At 43.9% G+C, this 16,636-nt stretch overlaps 1 protein-coding gene across 1 annotated transcript; it reads left to right on the top strand.

Moving 5' to 3' along the window:
• The first annotated feature begins 767 nt into the window (after positions 1-767).
• Positions 768-15,599, top strand: MUS81 (MUS81 structure-specific endonuclease subunit). The gene is made up of 16 exons (XM_081968183.1): positions 768-1,096; positions 2,353-2,524; positions 3,943-4,073; positions 4,237-4,335; positions 4,953-5,033; positions 5,488-5,576; positions 6,689-6,874; positions 7,745-7,849; positions 8,937-9,064; positions 9,183-9,295; positions 9,992-10,108; positions 10,298-10,393; positions 11,077-11,199; positions 12,307-12,410; positions 12,860-12,943; positions 14,028-15,599. The coding sequence occupies exons 1-16, from the start codon at positions 983-985 to the stop codon at positions 14,092-14,094; spliced, it is 1,809 nt and encodes a 602-aa protein (XP_081824309.1). The 5' UTR covers positions 768-982; the 3' UTR covers positions 14,095-15,599.
• Positions 15,600-16,636: the final 1,037 nt, after the last annotated feature.

Genomic DNA, 16,636 nt, shown 5'->3' with positions numbered 1-16,636 from the left:
AAATTCCTTTTGTGTCCAATCACACGGGCCAATAAATTCTATTCTATTCCATTCTAAATCCATTTATTCTATTCTATTCTCTCTTATTCTATTTTCTCTTCTATTCCATTCCATTCCTTATTCTATCCATTCTCTTCTATTTATTCTCTTCTATTCTCTCTATTCTATTTTATTCTCTATTCTATTCTATATATTCTACTCTATTTTATTTTCTATTCTATTCCCTATTCTATTCAGAATTCCATTTCATTCCTAGAAATTGTAAAACAGTTGCCCATTGTAAATGTTGTACATTCCTCTAGGCTAGTATTTGTTGACCTTAGCAACTTTAAGGACTTCAACTCCCAGAATTCCCCAGCCAACATGCCTTAAGAACAGTGTGAGCAGACTTCAGAATTCCCACGCTGGCTTGGGAATTCTGGGAGTCAAAACCCACCATAAAGGTTGCAGAGGTTCAGAAACACTGACTGAAGAGGCTGAAATAATTACCAAGTGTCTGTTTTCCCAGAATGCCCTGCTTTAGTTGGATTGGGAATTCTAGGAAGTCTTATAACATCCTAAAGTTTGAAAAACACTGATTTAAAATATTCCAGGTAAGGCTGGAGAGGACAGAGGGATTTGTGATGCTTTTATATTTACAGTTTGCTTTATATACAGCGTAAGATGGGCCAAGCGCAGTAAAATACTGAATTTTTTAGTATATTCACTGCAAAGAGCAATTTGGAGCATGGATGAAAGGACCTCTCTATTTTTTTCTATCTCTAAAGCTTCCTCCAAAGAGGAACCAAGAGGACAAATTGCGCCTGCGCCGCCCAATCGGCGGACGAATTGCGCCTGCGCCGCTGCTTCAGCGGACAGCCGCTCTGCCCGCCTGCAACTCTTTGGTGCAAAAAAACCTCGATGGTTTCCCGTTTTCAAAAGAACGAGAGAGCGAAAAGAAAAGGAAGCGGGGTAAAAAAGCCGCCGGCGGCGTTTGAAGAAAATGCCGAAACCGCCGCAGGAAGGCCCGAATCCTTTATTTACGCGATGGCTGGAAGAATGGCGCAACCAGGCTGCGGAGAACGGACGCCTCAAGAGCCAACGCGCTTATGAACGCGTAAGCCCCCGCCCACCGCGACAAGCCCCGCCCACCGCGACAAGCCCCGCCTCCAATGAATGTCTGTCTTGGGACCAATTTCCTATTAAGGCTGTAGAATAATGAAGAAAACTCTTAATATAACAATTAGAATAATTATTAGGAAATTAATTATAATAAAAATGCAACAATTAGACCCACTTTTGGTACAAGGCCTTTTGCAATAGTTGTTAGTATAGAAATCAATGTAATTATGCAGGAATTAGCATATCTATTAGTAACAATTCGCTTAATAAGAGCAGAGTTTTGAGTGTAAGTGAGATTAGCGTAACTATTTGTTTTTTTAAATTAGTATATTAATTAGATCGGTCAGAATGGGTCATCGTGGCTATATTAATACCGTTAAGCCAATAATTTATAATGTCTTCATGTTCCATTATTCATCAAACCAATGTCAGTGTGGATCGAAAAGGCAGGGCTAATGTAATAATAATGATACGTAGATGACTGCTTATGAATCATGAAATTAAAAATGTCATGTATTAAGGAGTGTAGGGTTTACTGCCTAACCAGCAGTTAGACTAGAAGACCTCCAAGGTCCCTTCCAATTCTTCTATTCTCTATTCTATTCTATATTCTATTCTATAGTCTATATTCTCTTTCTATTCCAATTTATTCTCTATTTATTCTCTATTCTATTCTATTCTCTATTCTATTCTATTTTTATATTCTATTCTCATATTCTATTCTTTCATTCTATATTCTATTCTGTATTCTGTTCTTTCTATATTTATTCTATTTTATAGTCTATTCTATATTTTATTATATTCCATCCTATCCTATCCTGGATTCTATTCTATATTCTATATTCTATTTTCTATTCTATTCTATTCTATAGTCTATATTCTCTATTCTATTCCAATTTATTCTCTATTTATTCTCTTTATTCTATTCTATATTCTATTCTCTATTCTATTTTATCTATATTCTATTCTATTCTCATATTCTATTCTTTTATTCTATATTCTATTCTGTATTCTGTTCTTTCTATATTTATTCTATTTTATAGTCTATTCTATATTTTTTTATATTCCATCCTATCTTATCCTATCCTATCCTCTATTCTATTCTATTCTATTCTATTCTATATTCTCTTCTTACACCTCATTGACGGTTTAAGGAAGCCAACTACTTCAATGCACTCACTAGGAACAATTTCAGTGATCTTTAACTGATCACAATAATCTAAACTGTCTGTCTCTCTTTGTCGTTTGCAGGCTCTGAGCTCCCTCCACAAATATCCCCTCCCTCTGCGCAGTGGCCGTGAGGCTCGGATCCTTATGTATTTCGGGGAGAAGATCTGCCGTCAGCTGGATGAACAGCTGGAGAGACACCGCAGCACTCAGGACGGTACAGCACTAGAAGGAGAGAGGCCTGTGCTCCCTGCAGGTAGTTCTCAAACTTACGACCGGTTGCTTAGCGGCCGTTCGCTAGGACCCACCCCAGGCTACTTATGACCCAGCAGACAGGAGGGTCACCAGTGGTGGGTTCTAGGCCCCAGCGCAGCCAGTACGCTGCACACAAAACCACCCTGCGACACCCAGCTGTTCGGTGGAGATCGCGCAGGCTATGGAAAGCAGGCGGGTGGGTGGGCTAAACGAGCCACCGTACTGCTATTATGGCCACTGCTCCCGGCTACGGCCGTACCGCCCGGAACTCACCACCGGTTGACACGATTGCATTCAGGGCGTTGTTTGGCAACCAACCACGTTTCTGGCTGTCTGCAGCCTCGCTTGGTTCGCGATGGGTGGACTTTTTGGTCAGCTTTAATTTTGACTTTCCGGCAAAAGAAACCCCTTTGTTTACTTTATTGTTATTGCACCTCGTACAATGAAATTAAACGCCGTTTTCGGGGTACGTTATAACTATCAAAATAAAAACACAAACACACCCTCCTTCACATGGTATCGAATTGAAATTGAAAACGCCGATATTGCATTAAAATTACATTACACGGTAGAATTCAATATAGTTACTGCCCTGGGATAGAAGTTGTTTTTCAGCCCTTGTTTTTATTGCCCTGTACCGTCTGCCAGATGGTAATAGTTCAAAAAAAAAAGGATGCCCAGGATGAGATGGATCTTTAAGGATCTTTTGAACTCTCTTAAGGCAGCGGGAGCTATAAAGCTCTTCCAAAGAGGGGAGAGGGCAACCCCTGATCCTCTGGGCAATGATTCATTTAACAACCGTGCGGCTAACTTAGCAACTGCAGTGATTCACTTAACAACCGTGTGACTAACTCATCAATCACAATGATTCATTTAACAACCAGGCAACTAACTCAACAACCGCAATGATTCATTTAACAACCACGCGACTAACTCAGCAACCGCAATGATTCATTTAACAACCACGCGACTAACTCAGAACTGCAATGATTCATTTAACAACCATGCGACTAACTCAGCAATCACAATGATTCAACCAGGCAACTAACTCAACAACCGCAATGATTCATTTAACAACCGTGTGACTAACTCAGCAACTGCAATGATTCATTTAACAACCGTGTGACTAACTCAGCAACCGCAATGATTCATTTAACAACCGGGGCGAGAAAGTCCGGAAAATGGGGCAAAGCTCCCTTAACCAATGTCTCTCTTAGCGACAGAACCTTTAGTAAGTCGAGGACTACCTGGATTAGTTTGTGTTCATTTTTTAATTTTCCTTTTAAAAAGCTGGAATAAAAATTGACGTACCTCAAGGCTCAGTTGAAGGCTCGGTTGAAAGAGCATGGACTAGAAGACCTCCAAGGTCCCTTCCAACTCTGATATCCTAGTCTAAAGACTTTGTCACACGCATTCCAGGTGGGCCCGTCCCAGCATCTTCTGGCAAAAGCCGTGAAGGCGTTGAGGATCCAACATCCAGCGATAGGCCAGTGCTGCCACCTGCCCTGCCTTCTCAGGAGCCAGTCCAACGTCAGGAGCAATGCTCAAAGGTGAGAACCTCGGTTCATCCATTCGTTTTGGGGGAGTGGGTTGTAACATTTTGTGCCTGCGGGTGATTCGTGATGGACAGGAGAGAGGAGAGAACTTGGAGTCACCTGGACCATGAGATGGGCGGCAGATAAGACACACCTGATTTTTTTTTTTCATTTGCAGAAAAAGCAGACTGTACCACGGCATCGGCCCCGGGGTTACATGCCCACTCGGCGATCTCCAGCTTATGCTGTACTGTTGGCACTCTATCATAACACCACGGTAATAGGATAATGAAGAATAGAATGGAATAGAACAGAACAGAATATTGAAGGATAGGATAGGATAGAATAAAATAATGAATAGAATGGAATAGAATAATATAGGATAGGATAGAATAGAATAATGAAGGACAGAATAGGATAGGACAGGACAATGAAGGATAGGGTAGAATGGAATAGAATAATGAAGAATAGGATAGGATAGAATAGAATAATGAAGGATAAGATAGGATAGAATAATGAAGAATAGAATAGAATAATGAATAGAATAGAATAATGAAGAATAGGACAGGACAGAATAGGATAGGATGGGATAAGATAGAATAGAATAGTGAAGAATAGAATAGAATAATGAAGAATAGGATAGGATAAGAGAATAGAATAGAATGATGGAGAATAGGATAGGATAGAATAGAATAATGAAGGATAGAATAGGATAGGATAATGAAGGACAGGAGAGAATAGAATAATGAAGAATAGGATTATTCGCTGAGAATAATTGTGCACCGGCTATTAGCTCAAGAAGTTTAAACGGGGTGAATTTTGGCTCGACTATAAAAACAAGGAAGCAGTGCTGGAGGTTGTGTTGAGTGTTTGATTTTGGGATTTCTTTCTTAGAAACCTGAGTCCCGGGGCTACCTGAGCAAACCAGAACTGCAAAAAACTGCACAGCCGCTGTGCGATAGGTCTTTTTTTCTGGTAAGCTGATTCTCTCCCTGCTTGTTATTGCACCAATTAATGAATAAAGATTAATGAAGATTGTGTGTGTGTGTGTGTGTGTGTGTGTGTGTGTGTGTGTGTTCAAATCAGTTTTGGTCTCTTGGTGGGTGCCTGGAGGAGTCCCTGTAACTTCATTGGCAAAGTTTTCTGGTTGGCCATTGCCTGCTTCCTAGGGCTGAGAGAGAGTGACTGGCTCAAAGAGAGTGTTCGTACTTAAGGCAGGACTAGAACTCACCGTCTCCTGGTGATTGGCCCAAAATCACCCAGACAGTTTTCATGCTTAAGGCAGGACTAGAACTCACCATCTCCCAGTTTCTATCCTAATGCCAAACTGACTTGATTGATGGCAGCAATAGCATTATTGTATGATATTGTATTAATAATTCTACTGCTATTTAGGCTAACAATTCTCCTGCTGATTCCTCCATTATAGGCCGATCCTGGAAGTAAGAATATAGCCTGGTCTGCTGTCAGCACTCTGATTCGCAAGGAGCTAGTCCTCAAGACTAACATTCCAGCCAGGTTGATTATGTTGTACTAAAGAGTTGGAAGGGGGGAGAATCTGCCTGCACCCGATTGGTTTTCTTGAACTTGGAGAGAGGTTCTGATTTAAGAGAGTTGGCCCAGATGTTGACGATCTGACGGTGGATGGATGGAAGGATGGATGGATGGAAAGAAGGAAGGAAGGAAAGATAGAAGGAAGGATGGAAGGAAGGATGAATGGATGGGTGGAAGGATGAACAGATGGAAGGATGAATGGATGGAAGGATGAATGGAGGGAGGGAGGGATGGAAGGATGGATAGATGGAAGGATGAATGGATGGAGGGATGGAGGGAGGGAAGGATGAATGGAGGGAGGGAGGGATGGAAGGATGGATAGATAGAAGGATGAATGGATGGAGGGATGGAGGGAGGGAAGGATGAATGGAGGGAGGGAGGGATGGAAGGATGGATAGATGGAAGGATGAATGGATGGATGGAGGGAGGGAAGGAAGGAAGGAAGGATGGATGGAAGGATGGAAGGAAGGATGAATGGATGGATGGAAGGAAGGATGGATGGATAGGTGGAAAGAAGGAAGGAAGGAAGGAAAGATGGAAGGAAGGAAGGAAGGACCGATGGGTGGAAGGAAGGATGGATGAATGGATGGATGGAAGGAAGGATGGATGGAGGGAAAGATGGAAGGGAGGAAAGATGGAAGGGAGGAAGGATGGAAGGAAGGACCAATGGATGGGTGGAAGGATGTATGGAAGGATGAATAGATGGAAGGAAGGATGGATGGATAGAAGGATGGAGCTTTTCAAAGCCTCAAGAAGTCATTTAAAAGGTTTCATCATGAGAGAAGCACCAATCTAGGGTTAAATTTGCTTTAGGATTATGTTTATTCCCCCTTTTTATTTAATTATTTATTTATTAAAAGTTTTAATGAAACACGTAAAATCGTGCAAGCCCACGCTTAAAAGCACACTTAAAATCAGAATTAAGAACAAAAGTACCAATGTGACACGTTAGAAGCGAAAATCAAAGTTTAAACATTCAGAAGGGCCAAAATTGCCAGTGGTGATTGAGAGAAGGGATTTCAAGAGAACTGGGGGCCCAAAAACTAATCTGGACTCGCAAACTTTTTCCAACTCAGATATTCTCTGACCGAAGCAGGACTGACTGTAGCTCGGGAGTTGTGGGCCTCCGAAGAACCGAAGGAAAACAATTCCAGCACCCCAAAAGCCACAGCGCCCCAAAGTGGAGAAACCGTCGGGCTTTTGGAGGAAAACGACGGAAGCTCATCGGAGTCTGAAAATTCGGACAGCAGCCCCGTCAACAGGTAATTCCTTGACTTAACGGCCTCAAACGAAACCGGAATTTCCACGGCAAACAATTTCCATATTAGAATTGTTAAAAAATACCATTCCAAAAATTTCCACAGTTTATCGGCAAAAACCCTCACGATGAGTTTGCTTTAATGTCCGTGGCGTTCCCTTAACGACGTGATGAGCCATTTTACCATCGTCACAACTGACAGAAGGAAGGATAGATGGATGGATGGAAAGAAGGATGGATGGATGGAAGGATGGACTGATGGAAGGAAGGAAGGATGAATGGATGGATGGAAGGATGAATGGAAGCAAGGATGAATGGAATAATGGATGGAAGGATGGAAGGAAGGAAGAATGAATGGATTGAAGGAAGGATGGATGGAAGAAAGGAAGGATGGAAAGAAGGACGGACGGAAAAAAAGGAAGAATGAATGGATTGAAGGAAGGAAGGAAGGATGAATGGAATAATGGATGGAAGGAAGAAAGAAAATGAATGAATGGATTGAAGGAAGGATAGAAAGAAAGGAGGAAGGAAGGATGGATGGATGGATGGAAGAACCGGAATTTCCACGGCAAACAATTTCCATATTATGATTGTTAAAAAATGCCATTCCCAAAATTTCCAGAGTTTATCGGCACAACCCCCCGCAACGCGCTCGCTTAACGACGGCAGATTCACCTCACCGTGGTAGCAATTTGTTGAACAAAGACTACAAAAAAGACCTGTAATGTTGGGCCAGCGATGCGAGGAGCCATTTTGCTGTCGTCACGACTGAACGACCTTAAGTGGGCAGGCTCCATTGTGGTCGTAAGGCGAGGACTACTTACAATTTCACCTGGCCCAGCTGTCATCTCTGCTGTTTTCTTTTTCTTTCTAGATCGCGCTGCAAAGGGCCTAACTCTGAGTTGTCGACGCCCCAGTTTGTTCTGCAACCTGGGCACTTTGAGGTGATCCTTTGCGTGGATTTCATCGAGACCACGGGGTGAGCAGCTGCCATGCTACAACCACATCATATGGTGGTTTTAGGAACTGGGCCTGGCTAGTCTAGGGAAGAGAAGAACCAGGGGAGACAGGAGAGCATCTTCCAATATTTGAGGGGCTGCCACAGAGAAGAGGAAGGGGGTCAAGCTATTCTCCAAAGCACCAGACAAGGAAGAATGGATGGAAACTGACCAAGGAGAGATTCAACCTGGAAACAAGGAGGAATTTCCTGACAGTGAGAACCATCAACCAACGTAATAGAAGAGCTTCATCCCTGGAAGCTTTCAAGAAGAGACTGGACTGCCATTGATCAGAAATGGTATAAGGTCTCCTGCTTGGCCGGAACGGGGGTTGGACTAGATGACCTACAGGGTCCCTTCCATCTCTGTTAATCTGAATCTAAGATGATGAGGGGACTGGAGGCTAAAACATACAAAAAACAGTTGAGGAACTGGGCCTGGCTAGTCTAGGGAAGAGAAGGACCAGGGGAGACACGATAGCAGCCTTCCAATATTTGAGTTACTGTCCCAGAGAGGAGGGGGTCAAGCTGTTTTACAAGGCACCCTGAAGGCCAGACAAGGAAGAATGGATGGAAACTGACCAAGGAGAGATTCAACCTGGAAATAAGGAGGAATTTCCTGAGAGTGAGAACAATCAACCCACGGAACAGAAGTTGCCTTTGGAAGTTGTGGGAGCTTCATCCCTGGAGGCTTTCAAGAAGAGACTGGGCTGCCATCTGTCAGAAATGGTGTAAGATCTCCTGCTTGGGCTGGGGGTTGGACTAGATGACCTCCAAGGTCCCTTCCAACTCTGTGAACCTGATTACATATATGTAATATGCACGGGTCATGTTGGGTAAAACGTTGGGTAATGAAACCCCTGCAAGAAAAGTACCAAGCTTCAAGAGCACCAGGGACCCCACAGTCGTCTTCCTCCTCTTCCTCCTCCTCCTCCTCCTCCTCCCTTTTAGCACTGATGATGTTCTCTAGATCGGTCACGAAATGTCTGCAAGGAAAGAAGGGAAAGTAAAAGTAATTCCTCTTTAAAATAGATTGTGAAAAGCGCTTTCCCCCCCTTCTCGCCTTCAGCGGCCCCGCATCCCGTAAACAGGAGTTGGTGCGCGAACTTCAACGTCACAATGTCCCGTTTAGCATCCGGAAACTCCACGTCGGCGATTTCCTCTGGGTGGCCAGAGAGAGGGGTCCCCGCGTAGCAGGTGAGTGAGAATTCCTGGCGGGGAGGTAGGTGGACCCTAAATCTTTATTCCTGAATGGCGAACTCCGCTCTCTCCTTCCCTTAAGATTAAAATTCTGGTTCGAATCTCCCTTTTCCAGAGGAGCTGCCGCCTACCACGGTTCGCGAGCTGGTTTTGGACTACGTGGTAGAACGGAAACGGATGCCGGATTTATGCGGTAGCATCATTGACGGTCGCTTTCGGGAACAAAAGGTAGCGGCCTCCTAATATCCGGATTTCACAGAGTGAGGGAAGAATTTTAAATTTAACATAGAATTCAATTCTAACTGGAAACCATTCCAAAATCTATAGCTCAGTTTTATCAAAACATGAGATTTCCAGTATAGGTAGTGCTCGACGTACGACCACAAGGGAGCTCAAAATTTATGTTGTTAAGCGAGGCACTTGTTAAGTGTAATTTTGCCCCCTGTTCTGATCGAGGCTTTCCGAGAGCCTGAAGCCAACTCCTTGTCCTGCCAAAAACTCCTTTTATTAATCTGCAGTGAATTCTGCTCATTCATAGCTGGCAAAGTCTTTAAAAGGAGGATTTATGGTCACAGACCTTATCTGGCTTGGAGAGCTGCCAGGCCGATCTCTGCAAAACTTGGCCAGGAGTCTCGGAGAGTCACGAACCAATTAAGCAAACTAATGGTCTCCTGCAAACTCCACTCCCCTTTCGCTCCTCTTTTATTCCCTCTGGGAGGGGCCATTCAACGTCCACCTGTGGCCTTACTCCCAGGTTGAACCCTGTTCTTTAGCTGATATTATGACTGTCTTAACATCTCTTAGCAATAGATCTTCCAGTGCCAAGTAAGGGTTACCTGTTCATCTTCCATTCGTGATTTGATCTCTGGTTCCTAACCATCTCTCCACCCCTCCCTCCTTCCTTGGTCATGATCCCGAATTCAGTTCCGCCTGCGACAGTGCGGCCTTTCCCATCCCATCTACCTGGTAGAAGATGCGAATTCTGCGCAACACCTCAGTCTCCCCGAAAAGACTCTGCAACAAGCCATTGTCAATACTCAGGTGAGAGAGGCTCTCCTGCGAGGGGAATTCCTCGCGTCTCAAACTCCAGAGGCAACGAAGACGATTAGAGGGCTGGCCCCAGGTTTTGCTCCTACTTTTAACTTGTTCCTTTTAGCTGCACTAATTGCGTCTCCGAAAGGGTTCTTAATGGAGATGCCCAGGACCGTCAATCATCTTCATTTCTCACAGGTGATAGATGGCTTCTTTGTCAAACGTACCGGTGACATTCGGGAATCTGCTGCATATCTGACCATCATGACCCGTCATTTGACCAGACAGTATGGGGTGAGTTTGGAGCAATATGAAGTCCTTGACCTTCATGAGGACTAGCTCTTGCCTTTTTTTTTTTAAGCTTAATATTAAATGGATTAAAACAACGTTTAAAATATGAGATCATTTTAACAGAATGGAATAAGAATAGAATAGAATAGAATAGAATTCAGAATAGAATAGAATAGCAGAGTCAGAAGGGATCTTCGAGGTCTTCTAGTCCAACCCCCTGCTCAAGCAGGAGACCCTATACTTATACTTAATCCTAACCCTATACTATTTTTTATTTTCTTCCATCCCCATCTCAATTATCAATTGCTTTTAATATAAATGCAAAATTCAGAGAAAGGAGAGGATAGATCCCTGAAGTTAAGCTATTTTTCTGTATAAAACAATATTTAACATCTGCTTGTAAAGACACAGAGCAAAGGTGGGGAAAAAGACAAGTTAAAGATAGGAGCTTCCCTCTAAGTATTATTATTATTATTATTATTATTATTATTATTATTATTATTATTATTATTATTGCATCAACAGAAGTGTATCACAGCGGCCAGTTGTTTCGCCGGATTTGGCATTAATTACTATTATTATTATTATTATTATTATTATTATTATTATTATTATTATTATTATTATTATTATTATTATTATTATTATTATTATTATTATTATTATTATTATTATTCCTCCTGTAGGACAAAACGCTTTTGAGCTGTACCAAGCAGGAACTGGAGGACGAGCGCCCCCTGCAGCCCAGGGAGGGTACCTGCAGGCTTCTGACATTTGCTGAATTTAACGAAGGAGCTATAAAGAACAAGGTGAGGAATCTGGCAAACAAACAAGTAATCAGGTTAACAGAGTTGGAAGGGACCTTGAAGGTCATCTAGTCCAACCCCCCCTGCCCAAGCAGGAGACCCTACACCATTTCTGATCAAGTCTGTCTTCTTGAAAGCCTCCAGGGATGAAGCTCCCACAACCTCTGAAGGCAACTTCTATTCCATGGGTTGATTGTTCTCCCTGTCAGGAAATTCCTCTTTATTTCCAGGTTGAATCTCTCCTTGTTCAGTTTCCATCCTTTATTCCTTGTCTGGCCTTGGAGAATAGCTTGATCCCTTCCTCCTCTCTGTGGCAGCCCCTCAAATAGTGGAAGATGCTCTACTGTCTCCCCTGGTTCTTCTCTTCCCTAGACTAGCCATGCCCAGTTCCTGCAACCATTCATCAGATGTTTTAGCCTCCAGGCCTTTGATCATCTTAGATAGATTCAGATGAACAGAGTTGGAAGGGACCTTGGAGGTCATCTAGTCCAAATCCCCCTCAACCCAAGCAGAAGACCCTACACCGTTTCTAACAGTGGCAGTCCAGTCTCTTCTTGAAAGCTTCCAGGGATGAAGCTCCCACAACTTCTGAAGGCAACTTCTGTTCCATGGGTTGATGGTTCTCACTATCAGGAAATTCCTCCTTATTTCCAGATTGAATCTCCCCTTGTTCCATTTCCATCCATTTTTCTTGGTGCTTTGGAAAATAGCTTGACCCCCTTCTTCTCTCTGGGGCAGCCCCTCAAATATTGGAAGATGCTATCCTGTCTCCCCTGGTCCTTCTCTTCCCTAGTCAGAATCTGGCTTATGAGTAGCAAAATTGCAAATAGCAAAACCGATTTCCTACCTGCTCTTCCAATTCGCACTATGTACAAACCTAGTGAGAGCAACAAACCTTAGTCAGACTTTTCCAACTTTTCCAGGGTACATATATTTGTTTTTATTTTGTTTTCTTTCATTAGCCCAGGTCTGATTAAGCCCCTTGCACAATTTAGTCCAGATATTGAACTAAAAACCAAGGGAAGAAAGATTCCCTCTTGCCGAATCAGGCCGCGAGCTGCCTTCACATAGTCTTTTGAATCCTGTTCCCGCTTCTATTCGTTTTCCCAGGCACAGACTGTGTACGAAGTCTTCGCGAGGCAGTTGATGCAGGTCAGCGGCCTCAGCGGAGAAAAGGCGGCTGCCATTTTGGAAAAATACAAAACGCCCAACAGGTATGAGGATTGGGAAGAGGGCGCGGGGGCTGGTTAGTTTTGTTAACCTGGATTTCACATAATGTGGGAACTAAAGCCAGAGTTCCTGAGCCAACATGACTGGAGGAGGAATTCTGGGAGTTGAAGTCCACAAGTCTTAAAGCTGTCAAGTTTGAACACCCCTGGTGTTTTTTCTCTCTAAAGGGTTGGGGGTGCGAGGATCTTGTGACAGCTTTAAGACTTGCGTGCTTCAATTGCCAGAGTTTCTGAGCCAACATTTTGGTTGCTAAGCAAGAGCGTTGTTAAGTGAGTTTCACTACATTTTACAAGTTGGCCAACCCACCCAGTCACACGGCTGGCAAGCCACTCCCACAAAGCAGGCCACACCTACAGAAGAGGTTCTAAAAACTGTTTGGCATGTCAACGGTTGGGGGCTGATAACCTCCCCTGGTGTTCTTCTTCCTTCTCAGCCTGATGGGGGCTTACGCTGCGTGTCCCAATGCAGAAACCCAAGAGCATCTTCTGAGTACCATCAAGTGTGGCCAGCTGCAGAGGTGAGGACCAGAGCCGGTGGTCTTTTCTCTCTTCTCCCCCTCCCCCTCTTTACACAAGCTTCCTCAGCCCCCGTCCCTAAATATGGGTGGTCCTCAACTTACGACCACAACGAAGCCCAAAATTTATGTCGCTTTTGTGACAAATTTACGTTAGTTAAGGGAGTTTTGCCCCATTTCACGACCTTTCTTGCCGCGGTCGTTAAGTGAACCACTGCAGTTGTCAACATTGTTAAGTGAATCTGGCTCCCCCACTGACTGCCAGAAGGCCACCAAAGGGGATCACATGACCCCGGGAAGCTGACACCGTCGTAAATATGGGACGGTGGCCGAGCGGCCGGATTTTGATCGCCTGACTGCAGGGATGCCACAAGGGTCATTAAGGGTGAAAAATGGTCCTAACAAATCCATTGTTAAGGTGCTGTTGTAAGCTCAAACAGTTGCTAAGCAAACCGTTGTAAGGCGAGGACTACCTGAACTAAACAAGGCGCATATTAAGTGAGCCGTGCCTGATTTTAACAATTTTTTTTTGCCCTGGTTGTTAAGTGAATCACATGGTTACTAAGAGAATCCAGTTTCCCCCATTGTCAGAACCTGGCAGGGAAGGTGGCAATTGTGTAATAAATAGCTGGACACTGCAACAGTCACGAGGACATGCCAGTTTCCAAGTGTGGATCATGTGACTTCTGGTTTCCAGCCAAATCACGACCATGGGTTGCTTAACGACTGCCCCACTTGCTTAACGACTGCTGCGGGGGGAAAAACAGTCATAAAATGTCCTGCCTGAGCAGCGGGTTGGACTAGAAGACCCCCAAGGTCCCTTCCAACTCTGTTATTCTATTCTATTCTATAACTGGGCCGCGTTATGTGTCTGACCCCTTGGGCAACCATCCTGACTGACGACCATGACACATCAGCTCCACCGTGGTCATAAATCAAGGACTGGCCGTAAGCCGATGGGGGGATTTGTTAAGGAGAGTTGCGCCCTGTAAATTGGACGGGTGAATGAATAAGTGAATTAAATTATTCTGGGCAATTGCCTTTTGGAACCGTCCTTAAGTCTTTGTCTCCTTGTTTTTCCCTACAGAAATCTGGGCCCTTCCCTTAGCAAGACGTTGGCTCAGCTGTACTGCACACCTGGACCGCTGCCTTGAACGTCGGAGAGGCTTGTGGGAGGCGTGCATTGGATGTGTGTGTCAGGGGGTGTTTGAGAGAGAAATAAAATAATGACATTTTACTGTGCTGTCAAGGAAGAGGAAGATTTCCCACAATTTGTCACCGTTTGGTACAACAGGAAAGGCGCGTGCATCCACAATCACTTGGCAAGGTGTTTTTCCCAGCTTGTACTTTCTTGCACAACCCGGGAGGGAAGAGTTTTTCCATTCCTGACACACACACACACACACACACGCACACAGCTGGCTGCCTCCCTCTGTCCTGTTGGACTGAAGAACCGAAGAAATATATGACCTCACATGCTAACAAAATCCTAATTGTCTGAATACTCCAATAAAGTTTCTAATGGTTTTTAACAACAAGACTTTTCATTTTTCTCCCTTCCATCCCCCCCTTCCTTCTTTCCTTTCTCCCTCCCTCTCTCTCCTTCACACAATGTCTCTTTCCTTCTTTCCTCCCTCCCTTCCTGTCTTCCTTCCTTCCTTCCCACACCTCCTTCCTTCTTTCCCTCCCTTCTTCTCTTCCTTCCCAATCTTCCTCCTTTCCTTCCCACAATGTATTCCTTCCTTCCCAATGTCTCCTTCCTTCTTTCCCTCTATTCTTCTTCCTTCCCACAAAGTCTTCCTCCCTCCTTCTTTCTTCCCACAATATCTTCCTCCCTCCCTTCCCACAATGTCTCCTTCCTTCCTACTTTCCTTCCCTCCATTCCTCTCTTCCTTCTCACAATATCTTCCTTCTTTCCCAATGTCTCCTTCTTTCATTCCCTCCATTCCTTTCATCCCAGTCTTCCTCCCTCCCTTCCTCCTTCCCACAATGTCTCCTTCCTTCCTACTTTCCTTCCCTCCATTCCTCTCTTCTTTCCCAAAATATCTTCCTTCCTTCCCACAATGTCTCCTTCCTTCATCCCCTCCGTTCCTCTCTTCCTTCCCAGTCTTCCTCCCTCCCTTATCACAATATCTTCCTTCCTTTCTCCCTTCCTTTCCACATCTCCTTCCTCTTTCCTGTCCATTCCTCTCTTCCTTCCCACAAATTCTTCCTCCCTTCCTTCCCACAATATCTTCTTTCCTTCCTTCCTTCCCTCCCTCCCAATTGCACATTTTGGTCATAAATCAAGGATTATCTATAGATGACAAATGCAGGAAAAGAGAACTCCTGGTCTAACACAGCTGGGCCCTTTTCCAATTTCTTATACTCTCCCAAGCCATCATGGGTGATGTCAGTCAACTATGATTTCTTTAATAAACCATCATTTCTCAAACCATGTTTTAGGATTCCACATATGCCAATTTTTTAACAAACCCTCTTTGATTGGAACTGGGGCTTAAAAGAACATTAGAAAGGAGCTGGATGATTATTATTTTTTTGAAGGAAAAAAAAAAGAAATTACTGTTTTAGGATCCCCAATAAAATTCAGATTTAAGGATGACTCATTTGTTTGTTTGATGCTTTCAAATATTACAGGCGGGATGAGAGAAAAATAAAACAGTTCACAATCCTTCTTCAGCCCCATGACTACGGCAAGAATTTGTAATATTCGAAAGGCAAATATTATTTCTTAATCTCAAGAGTCCAAATTAATGTCTGTTTTTAGTCGTGATGCTTTAATTCCACCTGGGATTTTTCATACTTTGGGAGAACAAATTAAATTAGGCTATTTGAGGCTATTTCCAGTCACCTCATGAAGTGACTCCTCAACACTGATTCATTCCGAAATAGTAGGTTAAGTATATATAGGGAGTCCTTGATTTACGGCCACGATCGGGACCAGGTTTTTCGTTGCTGTGAAGGCAGCTGTGCCCAATTTTATGACCTTTCTCACTCTGGTTGTTAAGTGAATCAGGTCTTCGTTAAGGGAATGCAGCCTCCCACCTCCCCTATTGACTCTGCTTGTGGGAAGGCCGCAAATGGGGACCGTGTGGCCCTGGGAGGCCACATGCCAATTGCCAAGCAGTCATATTCTGATCACATGACCCTGGGGATGCAGGGATAGACACAAGTCCGAGGATCAGTCGTATGTCACTTTCCCCAATGCTGTTGGAATTTTGAACGGTCACTAAAGGAACTGTAAGACGAAGGCTACCTGATAGGATTCTCAACCTGGGCAAGTTGAAAATTGGTGGACTTCAACTCCCAGAATTCCCCAGCCATCATGGTATGGAAGCCCAGCCCTCTTAAAGCATGCTGGCTGGGGAATTCTGGGAGTTGAAGTCCATCCATCTTAAAGCACACTGACTGGAGGATTCTGGGAGTTAAAGTCCACCCACCCATCTTAAAACAAGCTGGCTGGAGGATTCTGGGAGTTGAAGTCCATCCATCTTAAAGCACACTGATTGGAGGATTCTGGGAGTTAAAGTCCACCCACCCGTCTTAAAACAAGCTGGCTGGAGGATTCTGGGAATTGAAGTCCACCCATCTTATAGCTGCCATGCTTGAGAAACATAAGAAGGCAACCTATAAGCCTTGTAGACTTCAACTCCCAGAATTCCTCAGCCAGTTGTGAATTCCACAAGGCATAAAATT

This window comes from Natrix helvetica, assembly GCF_964273705.1.
Source record: "Natrix helvetica genome assembly, chromosome: 16".
Taxonomy (NCBI): Eukaryota; Metazoa; Chordata; class Lepidosauria; order Squamata; family Natricidae; genus Natrix; species Natrix helvetica.
The sequence above is the reverse complement of the archived record's forward strand: the minus strand, read 5'-3'. Positions and strand labels throughout refer to the sequence as shown.